This window comes from Macaca fascicularis, chromosome 9 (assembly GCF_037993035.2).
Source record: "Macaca fascicularis isolate 582-1 chromosome 9, T2T-MFA8v1.1".
Lineage (NCBI taxonomy): Eukaryota > Metazoa > Chordata > Mammalia > Primates > Cercopithecidae > Macaca > Macaca fascicularis.
The window spans coordinates 73187495-73199675 of NC_088383.1; the positions used below are offsets into that span (position 1 = coordinate 73187495).

The following is a 12181-nucleotide window of genomic DNA, read 5'->3' on the forward strand; positions in this document are numbered from 1 at the left end:
TACCCAGATACTAGACCTCAGCTGCTGTTGTAGAAATAGTTTTACTTCATTAGGATCACATATTGTTAGTTATGGAAACTCTAAGAAACTTCTACCAACTTAAGTTTTCTCTTAGCTGAGGCTTTATACCACATGGCCTTATTTATATTCATTAAAGTCATGCTCAGAAAGATTTTAGAATACAAGCTTTTTAAAAAAAAAATCTACTTTTAATATTTTAGTATTATCCATGAATACAAGTCCACTGGAGGGCTTCAGTACCTGAGGTGAGGAAAGCTGGCTGTCCACTGTTGGCACTCTTCTTGTAGACTCTTGGTATGCACACTCAACTTCTGCTCATACAAGAGTTCATCAATGGCTGTGAACATTGCCTGGACTTTTTCAGTGGCATTTTGATCAAGTTCCTAAAAGAAAATATTCCCCCCAAATATTTAGGTGAGCTTCACTCTCTGTTAAAAATTGTAAAGATTGAAAGCAGTAAGACTTGTTTTGTTTAAATGTTTAGTCTACTTGAAATACTGCTGTGTTTCCATGAAAGAAAAATTAAATTAGTGAGTTTTCAGATCTTGGAATTTTCAGATATCTTCTCCATTCATATTTAAAGAAAATTTAGATAAATGTCTGTTTTTTAGGCTGGTCCAAGTACAGTGGTGTTTACAGCTAATTGATCACAACCACTTACGGATTTCTTTGTTTCCTCTCCACTCCTATTGCTTCACTTGACTAGCCTTAAAAAAAAAAAAAAAAAAAAAGACCAGGCATGGTAGCTCAGGCCTGTAATCCCAGCACTCTGGGAGACTGAGATGGGTGGATTACTTGAGGCCAGGAGTTCAAGACCAGCCTGGCCAACATAGTGAAACCCCGTCTCTACTAAAAACACAAAAATTAGCCGGGCGTGGTGGTACACACCGGTAATCCCAGCTACTTGGGAGGCTAAGGCACAAGAATCACTTGACTTGGGAGGTACAGGCTGTAGCAAGCCAAGATTGTGCCACTGCACTCTAGCCTGGGTGACAGATGAGACTGTGTCTCAAAAAAAAAAAAAGTCTCTATATATTTTCATTTATTTATTTATTTTTGAGATGGAATCTTGCTCTGTCGCTCAGGCTGGAGTGCAGTGGAGCGATCTCTGCTCACTGCAAGCTCCGCCTCCCAGGTTCACGCCATTCTCCTGCCTCAGCCTCCTAAGTACCCACCACCATACCCGGGTAATTTTTTTTTTTTTTTTTTTCATTTTTAGTAGAGATACGATTTCACCATGTTAGCCAGATGGTCTCGATTTCCTGACCTCATGATCCACCCGCCTTGGCCTCCTAAAGTGCTGGGATTATAGGCATGAGCCACCACACTTGGCCTGGTTCTACCATTTTTAAGAAAAGGTAGACAGAAAATCCTGTGTATATTACTTTGTATACTGCATCTTTCACTTGGCAATTGACAACTTATGTTATGTCCTTGCCCTCTGTAGTCCACCCTTTAAGAATAGTCAGGCCCTGGATTAAGAAAATGTGGCACATATACACCATGGAATACTATGCAGTCATAAAAAAGGATGAGTTCGTGTCCTTTGTAGGGACATGGATGCAGCTGGAAACCATCATTCTCAGCAAACTATTGCAAGAACAGAAAACCAAATACCGCATGTTCTCACTCATAGGTGGGAATTGAACAATGAGATCACTTGGACACAGGAAGGGGAACATCACACACCAGTTCCTGTTTTGGGTGGGGGGAAGGGATAGCATTAGGAGATATACCTAATGTAAATGACGAGTTAATGGGTGCAGCACACCAACATGGCACATGTATACACATGTAACAAACCTGCACGTTGTGCATATGTACCCTAGAACTTAAAGTATAATTAAAAAAAAAAAAGAATAGTCAGGCCAGGCACAGTGGCTCACACCTATAATCCCAGCACTTTGGGAGGCCAAGGTGGGTGGATCTCCTGAGGTCAGAAGTTCCAGACCAGCCTGGCCTACATGGTGAAATCCTGTCTCTACTAAAATACAAAAATTACAAAAATACAAAAAATACAAATAATTAGCTGGGCGTGATGGCAGGCGCCTGTAATCCTAGCTACTCGGGAGGCTGAGGCAGGAGAATCGCCTGAACCTGGGAGGCACAGGTTGCAGTGAGCCCAGATTGCGCCATGGCACTCCAGCCTGGGCAACAAGAACGAAATTCCGTCTCAAAAAAAAAAGTCGGGGATGGGGGATGGCTCACGCCTGTAATCCCAGCAATTTGGGAGGCCGAGATGGGCAGATCCTGAGGTCAGGAGTGCGAGACCAGCCTGACCAACATAGAGAAACCCTGCCTCTACTAAAAATACAAAATTAGCTGGGCATGATGGCACATGCCAGTAATCCCAGCTACTTGGGAGGCTGAGGCAGGAGAATCTCTTGAACCCGGGAGGCAGAGGTTGCGGTGAGCCAAGATCGTGTCATTGCACTCCAGCCTGGGCAACAAGAGCGAAACTCTGTCTCAAAACAAACAAACAAAAAAACCCAGAATAGTCAGAGGGCTGGGCATGGAGGTTCACACCTGTAATCTCAGCAACTCAGGAGGCTAAGTGGGGACGATCACTTGAGGTCAGAAGTTTGAGACCAGCCTGGGCAACATCACAAGACAGCCATCTCTAACAAAAATAAAAAATTAGCCAGGCATGGTGGTCTGTGCCTATAGTCCCAGCAACTTAGGAGGCTGAGGTGGGAGGATTACTTGAGCCCTGGAGTTCGAGGCTGCAGTGAGCCATGATTGTGCCACTGCATTCCAGCCTGGGTAACCAAGTGAGACCTCATCTCTTAAAAAAAAAAAAAAAAAAGCAGTCAGAGGGATGGTTACAAAATGCAAATCTGATCATTTTTTCAGATTCCTTGCTTACCCTCTACTACATCTAAATTTACACATCCTTTTACATTCCAGTGTTCCAGTGGGAGAAAAATCGTATCTTCTTTTAAAAGTGTAAGATGAAAATAATGTATTTTCACCCTAAACATGAAAGTCAACCCCTACCCAATAAAAATTGTATCTATCTATCTGGGAGTTTTTTTTTTTTAATTTGTCCAAAGCTGGGGATGGTGGCCTACACCTGTAGTCCCAGTGAATCAATCAGGAAGCAGAGTTAGGAGGATTGCTTGAGCCCAAGAGTTTGAGGTTGTACTGGGCCATGGTGGCACTTGTGGCTAGCCATTGTGTTCCAATCTGGATCATATAGCAAGACCCCTCTCTAAAAAATTGTCTTTCACCTGATAGGCTTTTCAAACATATCTTTCTTCAGGTCTGAAAAAAAAAAAAAATCAGTGACTACTTCTTTGAATACTGCCTCTTTCTTATTCTCTAAAATTTCTGTCAGAAATATATTGTAGTTTCTTAATCCATCCTCCATGTCTCCTAACTACTCTTCAAATTCTGTCTTTAGTTCCCCGGTTCTAGGTGATTTTCTTAGTTCTAGCATTCAATTCGCTACTATCTGCTTCACTGGGTCCAGCTTACTTTATATGTTGAGATATTTCAAATGCTATTCACTTTGAAGATGTTTAACTGGTTCTTCATATTTGCCTGTTAAGTTTATAGCTTTACCTGCTCTGTTTAAAAACCTCTAATAATTTAAATAGATGTTATCTTGTCCTTTAACTCTTTGAGGACTTTAAAATTTTAATCAACTTTGCTGAGGAATAATTTACATTCAGCAAAACGCACATTTAAGGGTACAGCACAATGAGATTTGACAAAATATTCACCTAGTAACTACCATTCCTTTCCAGATATAAAACATTTCTCCTCACATTCCTTTGCAGCTGAAGTTTTCCAAAATGTTGAGTTATTTTTATCACTGTAAGTTAGTTTTGTCTGGTCTAGAACTTCATATAATTGGGATTGTCCAGGATGTACTTTTTTGTGTTTGTCTTCATTCAGGAGAATCTTTTTGAGGTTCATTCATGTTATTGCATATATTAATTATTCATTACATTCTATTGCTGAAAAGTATTTTGTTTTAAGACTATGCTGCAATTTGTTTATTCATTCCCCTGTTAAGGGACATTTATGTTATTTTCAGTATTTGTTTATATTGTTTGTTATGAATAAAGTTGATATAAACATTCATGTACAAGTCTTTTTCTAGACATGTTTTCATTTTTCTTGGATAATACCTAGCAGTGAAATTGCTGTCACATAATAAATGTATGTTTAAAGAAATTACTAAACTATTTTATAGGATAGATATACAATTTAGCACTCCTATCAGAAATGTGTGAGCGTTAAACCTGCTCCACATCCTTTCCGGTACTAGGTATGGTCAGTCTTTTTAATTTTACCAATTTTTGTGAATGTGGAGTGGTCTATCTTCCCAGTTTTCTATTTGCATTTTCTCTATAATTCATCATATGGAGCATCTTTCTACATGCTACTTGGCCATTTATGTATTTTTCTTTCATGGAATGTCTTTTCAAGTCTTTTGCCCATTATTTCAGCTTTTATTTTTCCTTTTTATCTATTTATTTATTATTTACTTTTTAGAGATGGGGGTCTCACTTTGTTGCTTAGGCTGGTCTCAAATGCTTGGGCTCAAATGATCTGCTGGCCTCAGCCTCTCAAAGTGTTGGGGTTATAGGCATGAGCCACTGTGCCTAGCCTTTTTTCTTTTTTTCTTTTTAATATGCAGTTTTAAGAGCTCTTTATATACTTTGGATACAAGTCAGATATTGGAATCTCCCAATCTGTGATCTGTCCTTTCATTTCTTTCTTTCTTTTTTTTTTTTCTCTGAGACGGAGTCTCTCTCTGTCACCCAGGCTGGAGTGCAGTGGTGTGATCTTGGCTCACTGCAACCTCCACCTCCCAGGTTCAAGCGATTCTCTGCCTCAGCCTCCAGAGTAGCTGGGATTATAGGTGCCCGTCACCACACCTGGCTAATTTTTAGTATTTTTGGTAGAGACAGGGCTTCACCATCTTGGCCAGGCTGGTGTCCTTCCATTTCTTAATGAGGTATGTGAAAGCAAAAAATATGTAAATTTTGAAGGAGTTAAATTTATCCATTTTCATAGCTTATGCTTTTGGTGTGTCCTATTTATGAACTTGTTGCCTAATCCAAGGTCTTGATTTGGTTATACATTTTCTTCTAAACGATTTATAGTTTTTGTTCTTATATTTAAGTTTATAATTCATTTTGAGTAAAATTTTTATATGATGTGAATTCATCTTTTTGCACATGGACATCCAATTGTCCCAGCAACATTTGTTAGGAAAAAGAAATCCTTTCTCTATTGAATTGCCTTTGTACCTTTGTCAGAAATCAATGGATCCTAAATGTAAGAGTTTATTTCTGAATTCTCAATTCTGTTCTATTGACTATATGACCATATTTTTGTCAGTACCATACTGTTTTTGTTGTTGTTGTTGTTTTGAGATGGAGTCTTGCTCTATCGCCTAGGCTGGAGTGCAGTGGCATAATCCTGGCTCACTGCAACCTCCGCCTCCTGGGTTCAAGTGATTCTCCTGCCTCAGCCTCCAGAGTAGCTGGGACTACAGGCCTGCACCACCGTGCCCAGCTAATTTTTGTGTTTTTAATAGAGTCATGGTTTCGCCATGTTGGCTAGGCTGGTCTCGAACTCTTGACCTCTGGTGATCCACCCGCCTTGGCTTCCCAAAGTGCTGGGATTACAGGCGTGAGCTACCACGCCCTGCCCACACTGTTTTGACTAATGTTTTGATATTACGTTTTGAGATGTGGTAATATATGTCCTCTAATTTTCTATTTGTTTCAATTTTTTTTTTTTTTTTTTTTTTTTACTAATCTGGATCCTTTACAATTTCATATACATTTTAGGATTAGCTTATCAATTTCTATAACAATGTCTCCTAGGATTTTGATAGAGAGTGCACTGATACATAGATTAATTTGGGGAGAAATGCCATATTATTATTTTGTCTTCCAATTCATGAACATGGAAGTCTCTTCATTTATTTAGATTTTCTTTAATTTCTCTCAGCAATGTTTTGAAATTTCCAATGTACAAGTCTTGTGTTGCTTTTGTTAAATTAATTGCTAAGAACTTTTTTTATTCTATTGTGATTTTTAAATTTTCATTTTCAGATTGTTCACTGCCAATGTGTAGAAATACAAATTTTTAAATTTAGATAGAATTCACACACCATGAAATTCACCCTTTTAAATTGTCAAATTCAGTGTTTTTAGTATATTCGCAGTTGTGCAACTATCACCAATATCTTAATTCTAGAATATTTCATCACCCTCAAAAGAAACTGTTTCCATTAGCAGTCATTCCCCATTCCTCTCTCTGCCCAGTCCCTGGCCACCAATAATCTACTTTCTGTCTCTATGGAATTGCTCTTCTGAGCAATTCATATAAATGGAATCAAACAAGATGTGATGTGTCATGTCTGGCTTCTTTCACTTAGCATGTTTTGAAGGTTCACCCAAGTTGTAACATATATCAGAACTTCTTTCATTTTTCCAGCTGAAAAATATCACATTGTATGAAAACCATATTTTTGTAAATTGCTCTTGTATACTGTGACCTAACTGAACTCATTTATTAGTTCTACTAGATTTGGGGGGTGGTAATAGAGGGAATGTAAATTTTCTGGATTTTTTTTTACATCATGACATCTGTGAATAAAGACATTTTTATTTCCTCCTCTTCAATTTGAATGCCTCTTTGTCTTACACTGGCTAGAACCTGTAATACAATGCTGAATAGAAGTGGCAAGAGTGGACATCCTTACCTTGTTCTAAATCTTTTTTTTTTTTTTTTTTTTTTGGAGACGGAGTCTCGCTCTTTCACCCAGGCTGGAGTGCAGTGGCTGGATCTCAACTCACTGCAAGCTCCGCCTCTCGGGTTTCCGCCATTCTCCTGCCTCAGCCTCCCGAGTAGCTGGGACTACAGGCGCCCGCCGCCTCGCCCGGCTAGTTTTTTGTATTTTTTTAGTAGAGACGGGGTTTCACCGTGTTAGCCAGGATGGTCTCGATCTCCTGACCTCGTGATCCGCCCGTCTCGGCCTCCCAAAGTGCTGGGATTACAGGCTTGAGCCACCGCGCCCAGCCTCCCTTGTTCTAAATCGTAAGGGGAAAGTATCCAGTCTTTTCCTGCTACATATAATAACGTTAGTTCTAAGTTTTTTGTAGATGCCCAGCCTTTCAGGTTGATTAAATTCTCTTTTATTTCTTGTATGTTGAGTGTTTTTTTTATTATGAATGGGTGTTAGATTTTGTCAAATGTTTTTTTCTATGTTACTATTAAGATGATCATGTCATTTTTGTCCTTTATTCTATTAATATAATGTATTAAATTAGTTGTTTTTCTTTTTTTCAACGTCTGTCTACCCAGATGAAGAGTTGTTTTTCTAATGTTGAGCCAGTCGTGCATTCCTGGGATAAATCCTATTTACCCACTTGGTCAGGGTAAATAATCCTTTTATGTAATTGGATTTGGTTGGCTAATAAAGTTTTTGTGTCTAATTTCAAGAGGCATCTGGTTTGTAGTGTTCTTGTGATGACTGACTTTGATATCAAGGTCATACTGGCTTCATAGAATGAATTAGGTAGGAACTGTTCTTTCTTTCCTGAAAGAGTTTGTGAGGGATTGGTATTATTTCTTCTTAAATATTTAAGTGTATATAGAAATAAATTGATTTTTACATATTGACCTTGGACCTTGTGGCCTTGTTAAATTCATATATCAGTTCTAATTTTTTTCTTTTTTTCTTTCTATTCCTTAGAATCTCTTATATAAAGAATTCTTTTCTTGTCTTTGTCTGGTTTTGGTATCAGGGTATTACTGGTCTCATAGAATGAATTGGAAAATGTTCCTTGATTTTCTGAGTCTGAAATATTGTTATTATTTCTTCTTTAAATATTTGATAGAGTTTACTAGAATTTAAATATTTGATAGAATTTACTAGCCCATCTGTGCCTGGATTTCTTTGTGGGAAGATTTTTTGTTTGTTTGTTTGTTGAGACAGACTCACTCTGTTGCCCAGTGTAGTGCAGTGGTGTGACCATGGCTCACTGCAGCCTTGACCTCCCAGGCTCAAGCGATTCTCCCATCTCAGCCTCGCAAGTAGCTGGGACTAAAGGCACGTGCCACCATACTTGGCTAATTTTTTAGTTTTTGTAGAGATGGGGGTCTCACTATATTGCTCAGGCTGGTCTTGAACTCCTGGGTTCAAGTGATCCTCCCTCCTTGCCTCCCAAAGTGCTGAGATTACAGGTAGGAGCCACTGTGATCAGTCGAAAGATTTTTAATTATTAATTTAGTTTATTTAAATAGAAATTACATAGATAGAAATAACCCAATTACATTGGTATGGCTCTATCTAAATTTTAAATTTCTGTGTAAGTCAATTTGTTAATTTATGTCTTTGTAGGGATTTGTCCATTACATCTAAGTTATCTAATTTGTTAGCATTAAGTTGTTTACTGAATTCTCTTAGTACTTTCTGTAGAGTTGAGTTATGCCCTCTCTTTCATTCCTGATCATGTCAATCTCTCTTCTTTCTTGATCAAACAAACTAAAGATTTGTCAATTTACTGACTTCTTTCCAAAGAAACAACTTTTGACTTTATTTTCTCTTTTTTGTTTTATTAATTTTTATCTTATCTGTATTATTTCCTTCTTTCTGCTTTGCTTTGGATTTAGTTTGTTTTCTTTAGTTTGTTATGGTAGAAACTTATATTACTGAGACCTCCCTGTTTTTCTGTAGGCATTTAAAGCTATTCATTTCCTCCTAGCTGCATCCCATAAATTTTGATATTTTGCTTTTCCCTTTTCATTCAGTTCAAAATATTTTCTAATTTCTCTTATAGATTCCTTTTTCAACCCGTGTTATTTAGAAGAGTGATGTTTAATTGCCAAATATTTGAGGATATCCCAAATGTATGTTGTTGATTTATAATTTAATTCCAAGGTGGTTGGAGAACATACCTTGTATAATTTACATCTTTTTATAGTTAAAAAAACTTGTTTTATGTATGCTTGAAGAGTATCTATACTGCTGTCACTAGGTAGGATGTGAGTTAGGTCAGGTTGGTTGATAGTATTGTTCAGGTATTTAATATCCTTGCTGATTTTTTGTCTAGGTGGTCTACAAGTATTGAGAGTTGGGTATTAAAGTTTCCAGCTATAATTGCTACAGTGTTTCTCCTTTCCATTCAGTTATTTTTTTGCTTCAGGAACTTTAAGACTTGGTTATTAGATGTTACATTTATAACTGCTCTATTTTCCTGAATTGACCCTTTTATCATTATAAAATGTCCCTCTTTGTTTCTAATAGTATTTTTTCTTTTAAAGTTTATTTTGTCTTAGTTCAAATTCAAGCAGTTTTTGCATCTGCTTTTAGTTTCTGGATGCCCTCTTGCTTCTCTGCACTTGCAAGCTGACTCACGGTCAGCTAGGGATATGTAGATAGCTTGGTCAGTCCTGCGTGGATGTATGGAAAGCTTATCAAGGCCTCCTGTGACCGTCTTATTTCCCAGATATCCTTAATAAATTCCTGGATAGTTTGCCAATCCATTGTTTGTCCCAGCCAGGACTAAAACCTCAAGCTATCTGAGCAACTGTTCTTCCCATCAAGTTTACTACTGTTACCTACATGCTGTTGGGCCTAGGGTCTCTCCAGGTTCACTCCAAACCTACTGAGCCTTCTCCAACAGTGAAGCTGCTAATTTTCACAGCTTGTCCCTCTGTAGTTGAATAGACTCTCACTGTTCTTAACCCAAAGTTCTACTGGTTTTCATGAATAATTGCTTCTTTATTTATTATATGCTTTTTGTCAATTTGCAAACCCTTTAAATAGTTGCACCTTACCATTTTATCCAGTTTCATTGTTGCTTTTGGGGAGGAGTATTTGCCAAGCTACTTACTCTGATACTAAAAGTCCCACTTCATAATTTTCTGTTATTACATTGTCTTTCTCAGGTTTTAGCATCAAGACTCTGCTGACCTTATTATAAACTGAATTGAGAAGTATTCCTTATACTTTTTGGAAAAAAGTTTGCATCATGTTATTTCTTCCACAAATGGATGAGAGAATTCACTTGGGCCTAGAGCTTTCTCTGTGTAAAAATTATATCATTTAATTTCTTTTTTTTTTTTTTTTTGAGATGGAGTCTGGCTCTGTCACCCAGGCTGGAGTGCAGTGGCCGGATCTCAGCTCACTGCAAGCTCCGCCTCCCGGGTTTACGCCATTCTCCTGCCTCAGCCTCCCGAGTAGCTGGGACTACAGGCGCCCACCACCTTGCCCGGCTAGTTTTTTGTATTTTTTTAGTAGAGACGGGGTTTCACCGTGTTAGCCAGGATGGTCTCGATCTTCTGACCTCGTGATCCGCCCGTCTCGGCCTCCCAAAGTGCTGGGATTACAGGCTTGAGCCACCGTGCCCTGCCCATTTAATTTCTTGAATAATTTTACAATAATCCACAAATGTAATAACCTTATAGAAGTATAATTCCACTTATAGTCACCCATTATTTGAGCTATATTTACTTTTACAAATATAAACTCCCTCTTTATACATTTTAGACACATTTCAGCACACACTTTATATATCACACACATATGAAATACAAGCATATATTTTGCTTTAATCAGTCAGTTGTCCTTTAAAGAAATCAGACAAAAAATATAGACTTTTATATTCACCCGTTAATTAATTTCTGGTTCTCTTCTCTTCTTCTGCCCTGAACTCTGGTCTCTGCTCCTCAGCACAGTGGGGCCACCATTGCTTTGCTTGGACTCTAGTTCACTTTTACACAGTCAGAAAATTGTCCCCAGGCAGGGAGCTAGAGACAACAGGTGGGTATCTGTACAGGAGGAAGGCCTGGTGTGCGACAGGAGCCCAAGAGAGGTAAGAGAGTGCCTAAGCAGTTTTTATGACCTTAAGCAGCATGAGAGGAGTGCTTCAGTTACTCTGGCAGTGTAACAAATTACTGCAAAACTTAACGGCTTAAAACAACAATAATCATGTATTATCTCTCTGGATTTATATGGGTCAGAAATTTATATAGATCACAGCAGGAATGGCTTATCTCTGCTCCACAATATCTGAGGCCTTAGTCAGAAGACTCAAAGGCTGGGAGCTGAAAACATCTTAATGCTCATTTACTCACATGTCTGGCAGCTGATGCTGGCTCTCAACTGGGGCTTTAATTCCTCTCTATATGAGCCTTTTCATGTGGTCTGAACTTCCTTGCAATATGATGGCTGGATTCTGAAGTCCACCATTCAGAAGAGAGAGATGGAAAGAGCCAGCCAGAAGCTGTGTTGCTTTCTAACCTAGAAAGTCATGCAGCAAGGCTGGGTGCAGTGGCTTACCCCTGTAATCTTAACACTTTGGGAGGCTAAGGTGGGTGGATCACTTGAGGTCAGGAGTTTGAGACCAGCCTGGCCAACAAGGCAAAATCCCGTCTCTACTAAAAATACAAGAATTAACCAGGCATGGTGGTGCAAAACTGTAATCCCAGCTACTGAGGAGGCTGAGGCAGGAGAATCACTTGAACCTAGGAGGCAGAGGTTGCAGTGAGCCGAGATTGTGCCATTGTGCTCCAGCCTGGGCTACAAGAGCTAAACTCCATTAAAAAAAAAAAAAAAGACACAGACTGGGGAAACGGATGAAAAAACAAGACCCATTGATCTGTTGCTTACAAGAAACACACTTCACCTATAAAGACACACACAGACTGAAAATAAAGGGATGGAAAAAGATATTGCATGCTCATGGAAACCAAAAAAGAGCACAAGTAGCTATACTTGTATCAGACAAAATCGATTTCAAGACAGAAACTATAAGAAGAGATAAAGAAGGTCACTATATAATGATAAAGGGAGATCAATTCAGTAAGAAGATATAACAATTTTAAATATATATGAACCCAACACTGGAGCACCCAGATATATAAAGGAAATATTATGAGAGCTAGAGAGAGAGATAGGTACCAATACAATAAGAGTTGGAGACTTCAACACCCCACTTTCAGCATTGCACAGATTTTCCAGACAAAATCAACAAAGAAACATCACACTTGGCCGGGCGTGGTGGCTCACGCCTGTAATCCCAGCACTTTGGGAGGCTGAGGTGGGTGGATCACGAGGTCAGGAGATTAAGACCATCCTGGCGAACACAGTAAAACCCCATCTCTACTAAAAACTACAAAAAAATTA

General features: G+C 38.6%; 1 protein-coding gene across 5 annotated transcripts in view; it reads right to left on the reverse strand.

Annotated features, from left to right (window-relative positions):
- The window catches only part of FAM149B1 (family with sequence similarity 149 member B1), an 82168-nt gene that overhangs the window by 54913 nt on the left and 15074 nt on the right, over positions 1 to 12181 (reverse strand). For 4 of the 5 annotated variants that reach the window (XR_012417813.1, XM_005565518.5, XM_005565519.5 and 1 more), the window contains exon 4: positions 262 to 404. Coding sequence is in view for 3 of the 5 variants with exons in the window: in XM_005565518.5 (XP_005565575.2) it covers positions 262 to 404 (143 nt within the window). In the remaining 2 variants the exon portion in view is untranslated. Of the gene's footprint in view, positions 1 to 261; positions 405 to 10663; positions 11338 to 12181 lie in introns of those variants that run through there. The other variant, XM_005565520.5, reaches the window with a different exon arrangement.